The sequence below is a fragment of the Accipiter gentilis genome, chromosome 14 (assembly GCF_929443795.1).
Source record: "Accipiter gentilis chromosome 14, bAccGen1.1, whole genome shotgun sequence".
NCBI classification, from domain to species: Eukaryota; Metazoa; Chordata; class Aves; order Accipitriformes; family Accipitridae; genus Astur; species Astur gentilis.
The window spans coordinates 17,089,654-17,108,159 of NC_064893.1; the positions used below are offsets into that span (position 1 = coordinate 17,089,654).

General features: G+C 49.2%; 4 protein-coding genes across 18 annotated transcripts in view; 3 read left to right on the top strand and 1 right to left on the bottom strand.

Annotated features, from left to right (window-relative positions):
* Window positions 1–1,605, top strand: part of NDRG3 (NDRG family member 3) — a 60,409-nt gene extending 58,804 nt beyond the window's left edge. For all 3 annotated transcript variants that reach the window (XM_049816262.1, XM_049816263.1, XM_049816264.1), the window contains one exon: window positions 60–1,605. In XM_049816262.1, coding sequence (XP_049672219.1) covers window positions 60–238 — 179 coding nt within the window. In that variant the 3' untranslated portion in view covers window positions 239–1,605. The remainder of the gene's footprint in view (window positions 1–59) is intronic.
* The window catches only part of RBM39 (RNA binding motif protein 39), a 278,284-nt gene that overhangs the window by 77,595 nt on the left and 182,183 nt on the right, over window positions 1–18,506 (top strand). The gene's annotated exons all lie outside the window — the stretch shown is intronic.
* Window positions 5,672–9,486, top strand: SLA2 (Src like adaptor 2). Of its 2 annotated transcripts, XM_049816270.1 has the most exons (8): window positions 5,672–5,897; window positions 6,340–6,476; window positions 6,584–6,683; window positions 6,837–6,923; window positions 7,262–7,365; window positions 8,129–8,278; window positions 8,425–8,548; window positions 8,652–9,486. In XM_049816270.1, exons 2-8 carry the CDS (start codon window positions 6,389–6,391, stop codon window positions 8,800–8,802), a joined length of 804 nt encoding a protein of 267 aa, XP_049672227.1. In that variant the 5' UTR covers window positions 5,672–5,897; window positions 6,340–6,388; the 3' UTR covers window positions 8,803–9,486. The 2 variants fall into 2 exon arrangements, with proteins under 2 accessions (XP_049672227.1, XP_049672228.1); XM_049816271.1 differs by lacking the exon at window positions 6,340–6,476.
* The window catches only part of PHF20 (PHD finger protein 20), a 74,400-nt gene continuing 69,633 nt past the window's right edge, over window positions 13,740–18,506 (bottom strand). For 10 of the 12 annotated variants that reach the window (XM_049816218.1, XM_049816219.1, XM_049816216.1 and 7 more), the window contains 2 exons: window positions 18,225–18,408; window positions 13,740–16,579 (listed from right to left, as the gene is read on the bottom strand). In XM_049816218.1, coding sequence (XP_049672175.1) covers window positions 16,419–16,579; window positions 18,225–18,408 — 345 coding nt within the window. In that variant the 3' untranslated portion in view covers window positions 13,740–16,418. The remainder of the gene's footprint in view (window positions 16,580–18,224; window positions 18,409–18,506) is intronic. The other 2 variants (XM_049816223.1, XM_049816221.1) reach the window with 1 other exon arrangement.

Below are 18,506 nucleotides of genomic sequence, written 5' to 3' on the forward strand. Positions count from 1 at the left end.
TGATACTTGCTCTAGGAACTTTCGCCTTTTCTAAGTCCCACACTTGCTCTTTCTTGCAGTGCCAGCAGCTAGTATGACCAGGCTGATGCGCTCCCGTACTCACTCCTCCTCTAGTGTGGGCTCTGGCGAGAGTGTCCGCAGCCGGTCTCATACTAGCAACCATGGTGAAGGAAGTGCTGGAACCCCAGAAGGAATTGACCTCCAGGATGCACCTCAAACCATGGAAGTATCCTGTTAGGCAGGAGCCCCTCTTCTGGATTCAGACAACTCCACTCGCCCCCACTGAACCCACTCAGAATCTAGCATTTCATCCAACATGGCATTAACTGTTCTCTAACTTGTGCATGCCCATCTGAGCTGCCACCTCCTTGGTAGTCTGTACTTGGCATTACTTTGGTCCTTTCTGTATGCCCTTGGCATCAGAACCTCTTTAAAACTCGTTAACATTCCGCGGTCTTAGTAAGTCACTTTACTGTACATGCTGATACCATCTCCTGTCTGTGCTGTGTATCAATCCAGATGACAGCCATTGTCTCCCCTGTTCATTTAAATATAATTTCCGTGGCTTTGTGAGGTTTAGAATTGCTTTCTAGTTGTGCTTCTGCTAAAGGATCCTTGTGGTGCAGTTGGTATAGCATCTGTGGGATGTGGGAAAGCAAGACCATGATGATATGAAACTCCAGGCACTGGAGCAGGTGATGCTCTTTGCCAGAGCTGTGCCTAGAGTGCAGAACCCACCAGAAGGTCTTTGTGTTCCCAGGACTCTTGGCGTGCCAGGCAGCCATGGGGAAAACAAATGGTCAGAAATACTGTCTTGGTCTCATCTCTGTATGTGTGTTAAGAGGGAGCAGAGTGATTTCTTACCTGAGCCTCCTGAAAGGCAAAAGCAATTAACAAGTCAACTTAGACTAACCAAGGTGCACTATTAACCAAGTACAAGGGATTAAACTACGGCAGCCCTGGCTTCCAAACCACCTCTGCTTGACAGCCTCCCCCTCTCCTGCGGGAGGGCCAGATGCATTAACACCTAGTCACTATTCTACCCTGGCACAGGTGAATCTTTAACATCAAGTAGGTTGTGAAGTGGGCAGCAGTGCCCCTTGCCAGGTGGAGATCAGAAATCTCCTGCACTGCCAGCTCTGCTTCCCACTGCTGCCAGCCCCAGGCAGAGTGTCTGCACAGGGTATTAACTGAGGCTCAGGAAATACCACTGAATGTAATGATGGCCAGCAGACCCATGTTTGTGTGAGTCAGGTCAGAAGTGTAAGCAGTGAATGCCTCTGTGCAGGTACTATTTACTGTCTTTGTGGAATTCACAATTCTGCTGCCTTTTTACATCTGGCCAGGTCACAGAGGGCGGGAGGCAAATGCCTGCTGCATGCCAGGGTCTAGCTGTTAATGGGAGAAAAGGGATGAGTGATCAGGCTACTACAGGTCTCAGTAGATGAGCAAAACATCCTTTCTTAACTGTTGAGCAGTCCTGACTCACTGAGGGTCACACTCACATTCTGCTCCATTTCAGGTAGGGAATGGGACTGGTAGGCTCTGCCTGAGGGGGACTTTGTACCAGTTACTAAATAAAGCTATAACTGAGTTTCGTTGTTACCCTGTGTGCTCATGTTGTTTCTCTTGGCATGACCCAAAAACCTGACCGGTTTTGTCAGTTTTGGCATCTCTTACTGTGAGAGGCAAACTCTTTCCCGTGGAAGGGGTAGCACTGGCCACCGCTTGCCAGAGGTGTCCTTGCAGCCATGTGGGAGTAGCATGGTTGGGTGGCCCTGCTGGAAGACGCTGTCTAAAGGCGCTGGAGAGCTGGCTTCAGCGAAAATGTGAAAAGAAACTTCCAGCTTTGACAGAGTGGAGACTGAATGACAGGTTTGCTGCAAAACAGGCACGTCACCAAGAATTGCCTCCAAACAAAGGTGAGTACTAGGAGCTGCCTTCCCTGGTGAACAGTGATTTGCACCAGCGTGTTACGGGTATAACACAAAGTTAACCTGTAAACCCTGTGACAAGCAGTGGTTGTGACACAAAAAGGCAGAGGGCAGTTTGGTAGGCAGCATGAGGTCTGTTTGCAGGTCTGCCCCCTGCACTGCAACCAGGTGCAGGTGGAGCAATGCATAGCAGCTGGTCATTTAACACAACCGTTTCTTCATCTTCTGCTTTTCAGATCCAGCTTTACTCTCAAATTTCAGATGTCTGTCATCTTGACTTTCACAGAAAGCTAGCTGGGACTGAAGAGGGGTTAAACTGTTGGTCACAGATTAGTCCCAGTCTTGTCATGCCCACAGGGTGGGCTCCCGCAGCCTTGTGCTTTGATTCTGAAGACCTTGGGGGATGTCGTTGCAGGAAGTGAGACAAAGTGTTTTCATGAATCACAAACTGAATGAAAGGTGAGAAATGGGAGCAATCGGCCAGTTGTATTAATGAGCAAGTAGTGAAGTGACAAAGTGATTAAATAAACAAAAACGTAAGTTTGAGTCTATAGAAGACATGAGACTATCAAAGAGATCAGGCCACCAGATACCACGTGATGTTCATTGCTGCTAAATGCAAGTGCTGGATGCAAAGCAGTGTATGCAAGAGAAGACCTGATGTATGTGCAGCACTCTGATTTAATGCCAGCTGACTACACTGAGAAATGGTTCTTCCTCAAGTTCCCATATGAAAATACAGCAACAGACCAAAAGAAAGGCAAACAATATTAAAATGACGATGAAATGAGTTAGAGGAAATAATACCACAGCAGGGGATGGTGCGAGCTCACCGAGTACTGTTTATGATGATGTGGAGCAGGAGAGCTCAGAGCCACCGGCTGCCCATGAACAAGGAGCCCAGGAGAGTAAATAGATGAGATTTTAGCAATTTGGAAGGGGATGGTTAAGAACAGAGCTTTGTTGCCATGGTGGTTCATAGGCATAAGCAAGGCAAGGTTTGTAGTGAAGGTTGTCATATTACCCCAAGGAGAACTGGAAAAAGTAAACTTGTTTTCACATAAGCAAGTGCTTTTCCTTGTAAAAATACAACAATCAAACCTAAATACAAGTTGAGAAATTAGTTTAATAAAGGGCAAAATGTTTCTTTAGGTGGCATGAGCAATGCCAACCCCATCCAGGACCAGAGCTTGAGCTCAGGATGGGCTTCCCTGGGCTGGGGCCCCAAACGACGCCAGCACTGGTTCCACTAGTTGCCGGGGCGCTAGCTGGACACCCGCCGGCTGAGGGGACACAGTTGTGCATTTCCACACTTCGAGGGGCAGCACTGAGGTTAGACTTGCTCCCTGTAAACTACCGGAGTGTTTCCTAGACCTCTTTCCTCTGGCTGGAGTTGGGATGCCCAGGGAGGGGGCTCAGCTGGGGGTGGGAAGGCACATGGAGCCGATGCTTTCCAGCTGTCCCACATCCTTAGGACTGAATTCTCAATTGCTCAAAACCTTGGGACAAGCTCATTCAACAGCACTCCCAGCCCAAGATCCCAAATCTTTGTATCAGTAAAAGTGTGCATCCTTTTCTTCAGCAGCACAGGGAGAATCTTGCTGAGCTCAGCTCTGCTGAAGGTTTCTCTGGGATCACCAATGGAAAAAAACACTTCTCACAGCCTTGGGCTGAGGTTTCTGCCATGTGACTGCTGGGCTGCAGTGCCTCTTGGGCTGCACATTACCCAGAAAAACCACAGTCCTTGTGAGAAGGTAGTTTTGCTCTGCTGTTCCCAGCCCCATGGCCCCAGCTGTGGCCACAGGCAGCCCCTGCCCAGGCTGGAGCATGCTGCACATCCACAGCTGGACATGTTCCTTGGCAAAAGGTGATGGAGACAAACTCTCATTGGCGGTGCCAGATGATGCTGCAAGGAGTAACAGCCAAAAATTTTGGTTTGGGAGGCTCAGAACTGGTGGTGGGATTTTTCCTTGGTTTTAAGCCGGGAGGGTGGTGCAGCTGTGGGATGAGTGGGGGGGGGGGGAATGTCCATTCTTGGAGGTTTTTCAAGATGGAGCCACAGCCAAGCTGGTGTCAGTCACATATTGACGCAGTGGCAGGACTGGGGACCTCCAGGGCTCCATCCCTACAAATCATCCATTATTTGATGTTAACTCCTGAAACAGCCTGCAAGGATGGTTGCTGCTGTGGCTTACTTTGCTTGGAGACTTGTCCCTTTCCATTGGATCTGAGGTGCATAAGCCAGCATGTTATTGCTGTCCCTGCCCACTTGTGGCATGGGACTACCTGGCAAAGGGGGGGGGGGGGGGAGGGAGGGGGGGGTTGCTGCTGGCTGCATCCTGTGGCCGATCTGTGGTTATGCTTTTGCCATTTCTGCATGCTGCATTCCTGCCCGTGTGCCCCTTTGCCCAGCCCCACTGTCCAGCTGGGGAGGGTGACTGAAGGTCCCATTTTTGTTCACCAGCACTAATCCAAGAAGATGCTGGGCGGTACAGCGCTGGCCTTGGGGGAGCCGAGCCACATTTGGGACCACTCATGGCACACCCAAGTGTTTTCCCCCACATCCCTGGGGACCTCAGCAGGGCTTCACCACCGCTTCCAGGTGCAAATGAATCTTCGCCCAGACATAATCAACTCCTTGCAACCCAGCAGTGTCCAAGCTCAGAGCAGGCTTGGGGGGAGGGGGGCTGAACCTCAACAGCCATGCAAAGCCCCATTGGTCAGCTGCTTTTGTTTTTTCATGGACATTTCACCCTGTCACAGTGGTTTACAATTGACCAGAAACTTTCAAGGGTGCAGCATAAATAGCAGCAGGATGTTCAGCCACAGCACTGTGGCTGGGGCAGGAGCCCCACAGCAGGGACACAGCAGGAAGTGTGGGGGAGACAGTACTGCACAGCTGGGCTGTGAGCACCAGCACAGCATGGCCGGTCCCAGCCCAGGATGGTGGCACAAAAGCTGCCAAGAGCAAATCCCAAGGACTTGCCACAAGGCGGAGGGGTGCAGAGTGCTGACTGAACCAAACTGTTTGCTTTGAAAAGTGAACTATCCGCACGCATGTTGGGAAATGGCTGCATACTGGGCCAGCATTTGCTGGCACTTGGCTGGGTGGAGGCTGATGCTGGATGGGGCTGGGACTAAGGGTGGAGATGCAACAGATAGGAAGCTGGGGCTCCTCCCACATATAACCCAGCCAGGTACAGGGACCGCTGGGCTTGGCCGTGCTGGGTGCGGAGCAGAGTTGTGCCAAGAAGTACCCATGCATGGCTGTGCAGCATCCCACCCACAGCCAGCACCGTGCATCATCCCAAGGGCAGAATATGGACCTGCTGCACTAGTGAGCAGCTTTGTGCAGCAGCAGCCACCATGCAGAGAGGACACCCTGGGACACATACCCCCACCCCCCATGGTTTGTCCTGGCTGGGGACAGCACTTGTTCAGCCGCAACCTCTGAATGCTGGAGTCGGCTCAGCTCCTGCTCTTGTGTGCTGCCCATCCCTCTCCTTAACCACCCCCAAATCCCATGCGATGACCATCATGCCTTGAGTGCCCTCAGGGATTTTCTTAGGCCTTGTGCCCCTACCAAGGTCCCCCCAGCTGAGCAACCTGTTGGCTGAGTGAAAAAGAGAAAACCCTGCATGTGCATGCACACGTCACAGGAAACAGTGGCAGCCCACAGCCCCAGCTCTGGTGCCTTGCACCTTTTGTCAGCAGCACTGCTGGGAGCAGCCCTGGCTCTGGCACCTGAAAACACCCAGCCTTAGAGCAGGAGGACTAGGGCAAACCAAGCAGGTCTTGTGGGGTAGGGAGTTGCCCTACTTGAGGGAGACGCACTGCACCAGAGGGACACCCTCATGTCTTGTGGACCCACCACGCTGGAGCAGCACCCTACAGGGCAGAGCCCAGCTGATGTCTGCCTAGCCCTGATGACTCCTACACAATGGTGACAGCAGCAAGAAGCAGGTAAGTGGGGTTCACCCCACACTGAAGGTGGGGGAGGGCTTTGGCTGCACCTCTCTGTGGCTCAGGAACCAAAACAGGCACAGGGGTGTCCCCATAGAGCCCCATGGGGACCAGCAGCTTGGGGTGTTGAGACAGGGTCCCCCACACACTGGAGGACACTGGGCTGGCAGCACACAGTAGGCCAGCATAGCCAGGTGCTGCTCACCATGGGGATGCAGATTCTCTGTCCTGGGAAGGACCCCCAGCTGTGGGCATGAGGCCCCAGATGCCCTCAGCAAGGAGAGGTGATTGCCTGCTGCCCTGCCCTGGGTGACTGTGACCCTTGAGTCTGCATCCCCACACAGCTGTGCCACAGGGCTTGTGGCCTGGCAGGGGGCAAACCCCTCTGCCCAGGGCCCATGGTGCTGCTGGCACCAAGCCTGAGCCTCTCTGTCCCTCCTAGGCAGCAGCAGCCCAGGCCAGGGGCCAGGGGCGCATGCTGACCCTGGGGGATGGGGAGCCTGCCTAGCCGGGAGAAGCCGCTCAGTATCCCACCAGCAGCTGCTGACACAGGGCAGCCCCCACCACCCATGCAGGCAGGTAGGTGCCCAACAGCTACAAGCTTGGTCAGTGTCCCCTGCTGTGCAGAGTCCTCCCCTCCATGGGTGGTGCCAGGAGAGCTCTGAGCCCCCTCAACTTCCCCACAGACCCCAGCAGCTTCCTGGCTCTGGCCCTCTGCGACTTCCCTGCCGGCGCAGGGGCAGCCACTGTCCTGAGGATGGGAGAGCAGCTCCGTGTCCTCTCTGAGTAAGTCCTCACAGTGAGTGGGCACTCCCAACCGGTGTGGAGCCCATAGGGCCATGATGGTGGTACCCATCCTGGGCCGCCCCCCCCCCCTCCCCCTCCCCCCGCACCCAGCAGCCTCAGCCCCTCAGGATGGCTCATCCCCCTCCCTCACAGGGATGGAGAGTGGTGGCTGGTGGCATCCGAGGTGTCCGGCAAGAAGTGCCACATCCCCAGCAGCTGTGTGGCCAAGGTCAGGCACAGGTAAATGCTGAGAAGGGTCTGGCTCAGGGTGGGGCCCAGGGCACACAGCCCCACTGCATAAAGCCTGGCCAAGCCCAAGGCTTTGTGTTGCACCACCACATGGGGATATCCTACCCCGTTTCTCTCCCCAAGCCATGCAGCAGCACTGGGGCTCAGGAAGACAGCACTGTGTGCCAGGGTGGCCCCAGGACAGGTGCCACTGCACCTCAAGCTGTCCTCTCTGCCCTCTGTCCTCTCAAGAGAGCTGTCCTCTCAAGGCCAGGGCAGGACAGGCCGTGGGGCACTACGTGTCCCTGCACAGCCAGGAGTGGCTCTGCCAGTGCCCCCTACCTGTGCAGGTGGCTGTATGAGGGTGTCAGCCGGCAGAAGGCAGAGGAGCTGCTGCTCCAGCCAGGCAACCGCAGCGGGTCCTTCCTGATACGGGAGAGCCAGACCAGGCGAGGTGAGAGCCCTTGGGCCCCAACTCCTGTACCCCCTCCCAGCCATGCCCACTAGGGTGCTGAGGGCATGATCAGGGCCCCAGCAGGGCTGATCCTCCATCGCTCGCACCTGGTGGCAACAGCCAGGCCCACATGGCAGTTTCCTGGTGCTGCTGCTCCCTGCTTCATGCTGAGCCTCTGCCACTGGACCTCAGAAGAAAACAAAAACCACTAAGCTTCCTGCAGCTTGTGGTTAAGCAGAGAAGTGAAAAGGCTCAGCCTCTGAAACAAAACAGGGTCCCATCATGATGAGCTGCTTGAGGGGACCCGGTGAGGAGATCCTGCCGGGTGCCCCAGTGCACATGGCTGATGCACGAGCACAGCACTGCATAGCCCCGCAGCTGCATGGGCACCAAGGGGGTCACGAGACTGGGTATGGCCCAATCCTGCATGGCCCCCAGAAGTGGAGACTTGGGCACAGAGCCACAGCACCTGATGTGCTACTGAGGTCATCCCATGTTCTGGCACTCCCCCGTCCCCTGGTTTGGAAGTGCTCGTGGTGCAGGGCTGTCACAGGGGTGCTCACAGCCATGCAGCCCTATGGGGAGAAGCGTGCTGCCAGCCACCCCCATGGGGCAATAAAATCCCTGATATGGGAAGCGTGCTGCCAGCCACCCCCATGGGGCAATAAAATCCCTGATATGGGAGAACACAGGGCCGTGGAGATGAGCAGGGTGGGTGCCCACGGCAGCTTGGCCATGTGCACCTCGCCCCGTGCCCCAGCAGGCTGCTACTCCCTGTCGGTGCGCCGCAGCGAGCGTGCCTCCTGGGACTCGGTGACACACTACCGCATCTACCGCCTGGAGAACGGCTGGCTCTACATCTCACCCCGGCTCACCTTCCCCAGCTTACACGACCTGGTGGACCACTACTCTGGTAATGCTCCTCCAGGCCACTGGCATCCCCAGTCCATGGGGGGAGATGCCCTGTGCCCTGCAGCAAAGGAGGGAGGGGGGAAAGGTGCCCCTGGGGTTGGGGTGCAGGTGGGGGCACCCTGCTGACACTGCCTGCTCCCTGCCCAGAGTTTGGAGAGGGGCTGTGCTGCCTCCTCAGGGAGCCCTGCTCCATGGAAGGGGCAAGGGTGGCCCCAACCTCCACCCTGCCCACTGTCATGAAGCCATCGCTCAACTGGGACAAGATTGACAGGTAGGGATGGCTGGGGAAGGGGCTGGGGCTCCCCCTACCACCCCTGACAGACACTCAGGGGTCTAGGGTCTGTCCACTAACTACCCCATCTGCCCTCCCACAGCTCCCTCCTGCTCTCAGAGGCCACATCCCCACCAGAGGAGGACTCTCCCATCAGCCTGGGCCTGAGGGAAGCCATCAGCTCCTACCTTCTCCTGACAGAGACGGCCACACCCAAGCAGAGCCCTGCAGGGAAGGGGGCAAAGAACAGCTGAGGGCAGGACCCCACTTGGCCACAGCCCCATGGCAGACACCCAGTCCTCATTACATCACTCACCTGGTTTCAGCCACAATCACTGTTGATGCCCTGGGAGCATGGGACAGCTGAGACGAAGGTGGGGAGGGGCAGGCACCGACAATGGAGGAAAGGGCTGCCCAAGGGCCCATCCCCCCCAAAGCTGGGTGCTTTAGGACATGATGTTTGTGCACCCCAAGCATCACCCCTGCACCCATGGGAGAAGGCGGCAGAGACTGTACTGTACTGTACCCCACAGGCTGCAATGGCACCCCACCGCATCTCCGCCCCCACAGCAGCAGGGAAATGGGATGCAAATACCCAACAAGCCAAAGCCTGGCCCAGGTGGGAGAAGAGCCTGACCCTGTCAGACCCTGCAAGTTCATGCACAAACTTTTTGGGGGGTGTCTGTGCAGGACAGGATCTGTGAGCAGCAGCTGCAGACCCTCATGCTCTCACCCACCCATAACTCACCTCTCTGCTTATTGGGACCAGCACAGCAGCAGCCAGGAGGAAACCAGCCCCTCACGGCACCCCAAGCAGCTGATTGTACTGGTTTTAAGGTTCATAAAACATGATTCTGGTAGACACGCAGCAATAACCATTTATAATATCTTAATTATAGGGCACTTTGTTCACAGTCAAGGGTTTGCGAATAAATCATGAACTGCCAGCTGTAATCATGGAGCAGGTTTCCACCCACCACAGCCTGGGGGGTTTTGCTCCTGCCACAGCCATCACTCCCACCCCTGCCATCAGGTCTGGTCCTTGGCCAATTTGCTTAGGGCAAATTAATGAGCCCTAGAGGTTTAAAAACGTTTAACATCACAACTTCTGTTCAGGAGCAATGGGGCAAGAAATGGGTGCACTGGGTGCACACTAAATTCCAAAAGGCAGAACGCAGATACTCATGTTCAACCCTGACCTAGGCTACACCTCTGGACTAGAGGGGGCCTTAAAAGCAGCAGAAATGCCTCAGAAGAGCAACACACCTGAGCCTTTGCTTTCAACAGCCCTTTATCAGCAAAGCACAGCCTGGGGAAAGCACCTGAAGCTTCCTCTGTGGTGAGAACCAGCGCAGAAGCAATTTCACCATGTGGCAACATCCCTTCCTTCCTCTTCCTCTGCGCCCAGAGCCTGGTGCAGCAGGACCCCCCCACTACCTGCATGTTTCCTGCTTCTGACATGCTCAAATCTCCTCTTCATTTTCATGTCTGATGAGCTTGCTCTTGTAAACCTACTGTCGCTTTCTCCTTTCCTTCCACACCACAGCCCAGAGCTTTACACACCTGCTCAGCCATCAACCTCAAACCCAGGTGTCTTTTCAGCAAAGTACACAGGTCAGGGTTTAGCCCTCAGCCTTGACCTTGACCTGCAGCCCACTGTCACCCCCAGGCCCCCAAAGCAGTGGAGGGGTTTGCTTCCTTTATTTTTGCCATTAACTCACATCATGTGAACGAAGGCCGGCTCCTGGGCGTCCTTCCCCCACCTCCAACCTGGATGCAGGTTGTTGGGATGCTTTTATACCACAGTGATGGTTCTACATCAGACTGGATGCAGCCAGTCAAGAAACTGCTGCTCTGATACTCATATCCTGGTGACTGGCAAGATGGGAAGTACCTGGCTGGAAAGCCTATTTGAACCCTTCCGCAACACTGGCAGCCTCTGAACCCTCCTTCTTCCAGCCCCATGGCAGCTCTCTGCCAAGCCCCACAAGCTCACTTTTTGCCCAATTTTTCTGGGCACACTTCACTCACGCTGGGAAACACTGTCACAGGTCCCCAGAACAATGGGGCAGTGGCACTCAGGGCAGCAGAGGATGCTGCTGGGGGGGACCCCAGGGTCCCCAGCCCAGACTGCTGCCATCCCCCGTCCCTGCCTCCCATTGCTGAACACTGCAACCCCAGTCAACATCGCAGGCACAAAGCCAGATGCCAAACCAGGTTTTTAACAGTTGGAAGAGGCAGAGCAGGTCATGACATCTCCCAGCAGCAGCTCTTGCCGCAGACAGGGGAAGAGAGAGGGGAGAGGCAGGGGCTGCCCAGGCAGCACAGTACTAGGACACTGAAGGCTGTGAAGGGACAGAACAAGCCCTGAGGAGACACACCAGTGCCAGGGTAGCAGAGGACCTGCCAGCTGCCTCTGCCACCCAAGGGTGGGCAGATATGGAGACCCAGCAGGGACCAGGGCTAGCATCCATCCTCACCAGAGATGCTCCAAGTGCCCAGGACGCTCATGGGAAGAGGAGCTGCTTGGATGCTTTCTGGTGTGTGCCGAGGGCACACTGAGCTTGCAGAGCTCTGGCTGCTTCATTCAGCCTGTGGCCAGCACTGACCTCCTCCAAGAGCTTCATCACCAACTTCCTCTGAAGTGACAAGTACTTAGTGACATCCAGATGTGCAAGCTCACCACACAAGCCTATGCTTTGCCCCCTCATCCACCTGAAACTAAACTGCTTGGGCATCTCTCTTACAAGAGCAGCCACCAAGCACGTGCTGGGTTCAAAGGGACTTCTGAAGGGAGTTGGAGAAGCTGCAAAATAGCCAAAGTATCTTCAGTAGCTTTGGGCCTCTATTCAGAGGACACAGCCATTTCTGGAGCCTAGATTCAGTGTGGCATTCAGCAAACCAGTACTCCAGTTGACACAAGGGTACAGAAACCCACCACATCACGAGCTGGTTCTTCCCTTGGTGTCCCTTAAAACAGTGTATGTACTCTATCTGCAAAACTTAAAACCACCACAGTCTGAAAGCTCCTCTCCTCCTCCTGGGCCCAATGCACCTTACATCCTGAAACGATGGGAAACAGGGCCCACACCATCCCCAAGAACTTGGTGTGGAGTGTTAACCAAGGAGACTGTGGCATCATTCAGCCTTTACTGAGGAAACACCTCAATGGCACACGAGCACCACCAGCAGAAACACCCGGCAGGCAGAACATGATGAATTCCAGCTTTTTTGTTTTGTTCCCAGTTTTGCTGTCTGCATGTATGTTCTAACAGGAAAAAAAACCACATGGTATTTTCCATTTTTAACTACCTGCCTATTTGAACATGGACTTTTTGTGGTTAGCTGTGGCGGGTATTAACCAGACAAGAGCTGTACATAGTTTTTTCCCTTCACAGGAAAGTTGCTATGCAAGTACTGAAGGCTTAGCATGATGACAGGGAATATTCTTCTAAACAACTCGTAACAGCTTGAGGTGCTCAACAACGCCACTGGAAAAACCAGACCAAGTATCAGTCACAAACCCTTTTGCAATTTGACAAAATGCCAGTGCTGCAGCAGCAGGGAGGCTACTCTAGCATCAAACTGAGCACAAATGAGATCCACTGTCTGGATGATGATCAACAGTAGATGATGTAATTACAAGAAATTCTATTTTGGTCAAATAACAGCAAGAATATTAAAATGGTTGTGCCAGATTTCTTAGGCTGAGGAACTTCAAGGTAAATTTACCCACATGAAGGCTGACAGATGACTTGGCAACTGCGTCCTGATGTGAGAGTCTGCCCCTACAAGAATCTTAAGACAAGCAAGTAAAATGGGGAGCTTGGACAAGCTCAAATCAGAGGGCACACATTCCCAGAAACATGGCCAGCACACATTTCAGTAAGTTATTTCAAATCCAGATCACATCTTCAAAACCTGATTTTGACATTTAAATGACCAGCAAAACCTACACAATTTGACTGAACCATGAAACACACGCCTGATCTGCCACCAGTGGCTGAACGTTCTCCAGGCTTCGCAAGCCAGGCTCTAGCAAAGTGATGCACGCTCGGGCCTTAAAATCCAGGAGTTTTACAGGAAATCTTGTTTGAGAATGAAATTATGAAGGTCAATTTGTTAGGATAAGGGAATAAACTTGTTTTCCTGCTACTGGGGGAATAAGAGAGGGAACCAGAAATGCATCTGAAGGCACATCAGTGCCTGCCCCTGCCTTTAGGGACACCCTGTGCCAGGTCCTTTCCTCTCCAGCTCTTCCTAACTTCTCGCCTTCCCATGCCCATGCATTTTTTTCTATATGGATTGTTCAAATACATCAAAAGCTCCTTCCTTTGCATTAATGCTAAAGCGGCACTCCCTCACACAGTGAACATGCAGCAGCTTCTACACCAAGCTTGCTGCTGCTGCACAGAAGCATGACAGCAGCTTTCAGGAGAACATCACAGGCACAGCACCCACATGGTGTTCCCTTCCAGCTCAACCCTCCCTAACCTACCTGAAGAAACTCAACTGCTAGCCCATTGCTACATGGGCAAAACACATTTTCACAGGAAAATTGTATAGAAATCACATATTTTTCTCTACATAGTCCGCACTGTACAGCTGACAGCACTTGCCCTAAACTAACTCTTCAGAAACTAACTGTTCAGGGAAGCTACACCTTTAGGTCTCTGCACTCTTGGAACAAGCATCCTGGCTTCACACTTGTCTTCCAGCGCAAGAGTCTCATACACACACTTCCAGATGCTACAGTGCTGTGCTGGTTACAGCAGCTTCCTACCTGCAACACTCCTCTTTTGTGAAAGGAATCAGAGGGATGAGCCAGCTGCCCTCTCTCATCAACACTGCCCAGTGCTCAGCAGCAGCCCTGGTAGGCTATTTGTCAAAATAGGAACAAAAATTAGGGTCAGATTACATATACTAGGTCCCAATATATTACAAATATTAGGATTTGGGAATCAAATGTACAAGCTCCTCACTAAAACAATATCCAATATAAAACAATACGTAACAGTTTACCTATTAAGAATATTTATATGAGACAGATCTTGAAAGCAAACATTTCCATACTTCAGGTACAGTTAAGATCTATACTCCTGTCAAACTACAGTACCTGCATTTCAATGCTATGTGAAGAAAAAAAAAGTCCCAGTTATTTTACCGAATAATCATTAATTGAAACAAAGACTTTACTAAGACTTAACCAACAAAACCTATTTATTTACTCCAAACACCAAGATACAGAAGTTTTCAAGTTTTGCAAATATTGCTCCAAAGCAAAATTCTATATACAGCGCCCTCGGTTCTAATAGTGCATAAACAAAGACAAATATACTTATGTGTCCACAGTGCAATGTTTGCTCATTTCATCAAGGCTCCATGTTGCTTTCACTTACCAGTGATTTAAAGAAATAAAAAAGTGACCTCCCAGACCAAACAGTTGGTCCAGACTAAGAAGTAACAATGTGGAAACTTGCAAAAACAGGGACAAAAATGAATCCAGGCAGAGCACAATAAAGAATCTTTCTTGAATATGAGAAATGCTATTCTATTTTAAATAAATATTTTTTCAGTCTTTATCTGCAAGGGCTTCCCTAGCTCTAGTAAAGGTAAACAAGTCTCCAGTATTTGCCATTTGATTCACCCATCAGAACTGCCTTTTCTTCCAAATCTTAAATACTGCCCTGAGCAAAAATAAACTGGCAAAGTAAAAACATACAATGAACACACAAAAAGCAATTGGTTGGGAAGGAGAAGTTCCACTCTGGAGTGAAAAGTCTGCTCAGGGATTTAACTGCTGTCATACCCTCAAACTGTAAGCACAGCTGACTTGTTAACAATCTAGCTATGTTCTTCTCAAGAGACACCTGTTTGGAGTGCTTGCTTTACAGATTTGAACCAGGGAATGCTTTTCTGGTCGATCTCACCTGAAAAAACCAAAAAACCTTCACAGTTGTCCAGGGTGCTCCTTTTGATGCTGTTCTGGTAGTCTGGTTACTGCTGCCTGTTCTAGTGCTACACAGTATACATGAATCCACGTGTCATGAACAGGAATGAGACAAGGTATGAACACTGGTCTCATCTTCAGAGAGCAAAGTGATTCTTAAATATCATGTAAGCTTTATTCCAACTGCATTACAGAAAAATAAGTTTATTTTTCTGCTGTACATATGTTGTATTCACTATATACCAACTAGTACTATAAAACTGAGACAAATTATTCCCTGAAATGAATACTTGGCACAAAAGCCTTAGTTACTACCTAGAGTAGCCTAATTATTTTGTTTTCTGAAGGAAATAAAGTATTCACTGTGTAGATAGTGTTAACTCCTACAATAATATTGGATATTTCAAGTTTACATTATTCTTTGCAGTATACAAAGATTACAGATTCATATAAAAAATTAGTAATTTGTACAGTTATGGGTCTTTCAATTACAACTGTGCTTAAATTTTACCCTTTGGTGGTACCATCACACACAAAGTCAAGGTAAAGAATCCAGCTTTTTAAGGATTACTCACTGCAAAAACAGCTTACCATTTTCCACAGTGAACTTAACTCAGCAACATTTGGGAAGGAAAACTAAAGTCACAGTCATTATTTATGGAGCTATGATCTGCAGCTGAAAGACTTTTAACATCTCAAATACTTACATTACACCAACATTTCAAAACATACTGTATAATGTGACTTCAACATAAGCAGCATTTTCACCTTGTTCTCACAAAGTAATACAAACCAGAAATTAAAACTTAAGGTATAAAAAAGGACTTTGTGAACATACACCATTTAAGATAATAACCCACTCACTGTCTGTGAGGACAGTACCTCATGCATAGATCTTGAGGCTTTATTTACACAAATATAAAATAAACTGATTCCCAAACCCACACATTCATTGAATAAGTTTCTACAATGAACACGTTCAGAGTATTGAAAAAAGTCTACATTTCAAAATATAACAGGAATGGCAATTATTAACAAAAGGGTAGAAAACTACATAACGTCCATTACAGACCTTGTTGAAGTCTGGAACTCCAAGCGCATCTCCAGTCTTTTCACGGTGGTATTTCATACTACCGCAACAAGGGCATCCCACTAGCACTGCTTCAGGAGGCACAGTATGGCCATATTTAAGAGCTCAAGAACGCACATAAACACAACATTAATGGGTCTAATGGGTCTCCCCAGTACCGAGTCATGTGATAGTGACAGGATAAATACGGAAAACAATCATTTATTCTGAAATTAAGTGCAATCCACCTGTGACCTTCTGCTACATTATTTAACGTAATAGAAGTGGGGTTTAGGCCACCATTACTTGCAAACCTCCACATAACACTTTATAGTTAAGAGCTGGACATTCATACTTACTAAGTCTGAAAACTGTTATAACATTTCCTAGTGATTAAATACCGTGTGCTATTATGCATAAATCAGAAGGAATAAAACATGACACAAGTCACTTAAACTATGCAACGTTATTTACAACCTCTATCAACTAAACATTTTTGGCTCTTAGAACTCTGTTCTTCAGTGGCACAATTTTTAGTCAATTTAATTATGAAAAAGTCTACTGTTTCAATGAGCAACTTGTAAGGAGTGAAAATTTAAGTATAATTTATCAACTAACATCCAACCTCTGAAGACAACAGTATGACCTCTTCTATAGCGTTGTAATTGCCTAATAAACCCAAAATTATGAGATAAAATAACCATTTTGCTGTTCTTTGAACAGCACTTCTTCACAAATCCCTGAAGTCAATCTGCATCACATGCAACCAGCATGCTAATTTCATTTAAATATACAGAGCTGTTCACATCAGATGCTCCAACTTCACACTCAGTCTCCAACATATTCTAGTCTCACGTTGAGCAGCAAAGTGCAATCTGTTGCACTTTGCCTAGGTCCGTTATAAGCTGCTTTATACAATGTTTGAGTTGTGGGAGTCGAGCTAGTGGTTCTGGTGGTTCCAGCTCTCCTGTGTAATCCAGCCAACTCTCCAAAACTGCAAAGAAAAACAAAACTATTCCGGTTCTCAGCAAATAGATCACCTTAAGTCAGAAAAAAGGAATTTTTAAAATCTTTTGTGAATTTTGACAGACCAGTGGGCAATATTTGAAAATCAGAAAACCAGGCTCCTCACACCAATCTTTGCAAATAGCTTTTAATACACAACAAAACAATTCGGGGGGGGGGGGGGGGGGGGGGGCAGGGAGAAAGGAAAAAAAAAAAAACCCTAGTGTTTCCAGGAGAAAGCAGGGAAGGAAAACTCAGGACTAGATATTGTAAAATCTGGTGCTAAACTTCCGCTGATCTGTATCAATTCCACAGTAAGGACACTGTGATACAGGAAGTTTATACCATTAGAATACCTTTTAAGATCAGCATAAGATGCAACTGAAGATCTTAAAAGGGTAGGACTACGCTACTGAAAGAAGTTTGTTGTCCATACAGAATATAATTGGCCAAGACAGAAAGAACTGGAAAACAGAAAATGGGGATGAAATAAAAAAACATGAACAGCAGACTACTGCACAAAAATAAAAAAGAATTCGTGCTCTAAAGCTTCTCAGTGGGGAATGAGAACCACAAATACTACTGACCAAAAGATAACTCAGGTGACAATGTAATACAACCACAAGAAAGGTGGTCAGAATGAACTACGGTGAGTTCAGGGGATGGGACAGTATCGTAGAAGGAGACTGAAACCTTGAAGACAGAATACATCTGCCAAGAGAAGCAATAGTGGCCACTGCCACTAACTAGATAAACGGGGTAGTTTAACCCAAGGGCAGTTATCTGCTGAAGAACTGGTGGGCATGACCCAACTACTGACACATCCAGCCTTGAAATAAGAAAATTCCTGATCAGAGTAGCAATGCTCTGAGCAGCCCTCCAGCTCAGCAGCAGATACAAAAAGCCTGACTTTTGTGAACCAGAGCTTATTCATTTATGGAACAGGCATTATGATTACAGGCTTGATGATCTTCATTACCTGAAATATTCCTGTAGTAGTTCAACTTTTCAGTACCTAACTACAAAAGAGAGGACTCTTACTTTGGCAAAGGTTAGATTCCCAATAGCCTTGCACAAGACAAGCTGCTGTTGTAAACCACTATAAGAACTAATAGTCAGACTTAAAGATGTTAAGAAAAAGAACTATCCTGGATTGTTTAATGCAACACAAAGGGTTTAGAAGTTTTCCATTACTAGGAAAACAAATTTCAAGAGACATTTAAGTAAAGAATTCAGAAGAGACAGGAAGAGAGCCTTGTGCACCAAAAAGACCACCTAGAATAGGCTAACACAGCCAGCAAGCCCCTGGAGAACAGGGAAGTTCAGACACACAGAAGAGCTATGGAAAATGACAAAAACCTGAAAACAAGAAGACGGGGAAGGCTTTGTACTACATCATCTGATGCAAGTACTTAGAGGTGATCTAACTAGATCTTTTTCTACAAAATGGTGCTCAGTTTTAATTTGATCTTTGTTTTAAAATCCACCCCACATCATCAGCAGCATGTCTAGTTTCTACTAGTAAATGCAGTAAATCTGATAAAGCAACTACCACCTCTGTAGGTCTGAAGTAATACAATTCAAGTTAGCATCTTTCGAACAGATAGTTCAGTTAAATACAGTTAATTTTTAAATAGAAAAATGTTACCTACCATCTAGCTCCTTCTCAATGAAATCCATTCTGTGTATGACTTCATCTTGCAGAGATTCCACATGAGCTAAAAGATTAAGCTGCCACTGCAGCTGCGAGTTCACAACTCCTTCTTTGTCTTTTTCCAGCAATTTCATTTCAATAGCTTCCTCTGGAGAGACCTTCTTAGAGACAGACTCTCTTACCTAGCAGAAATACAAACATTAATATTCATTACAGTGAAATAGAATTGGTAAGCCAGACTGTCTGGGTCCTTACAGTTACCCAAGCTAATTGCTCAACT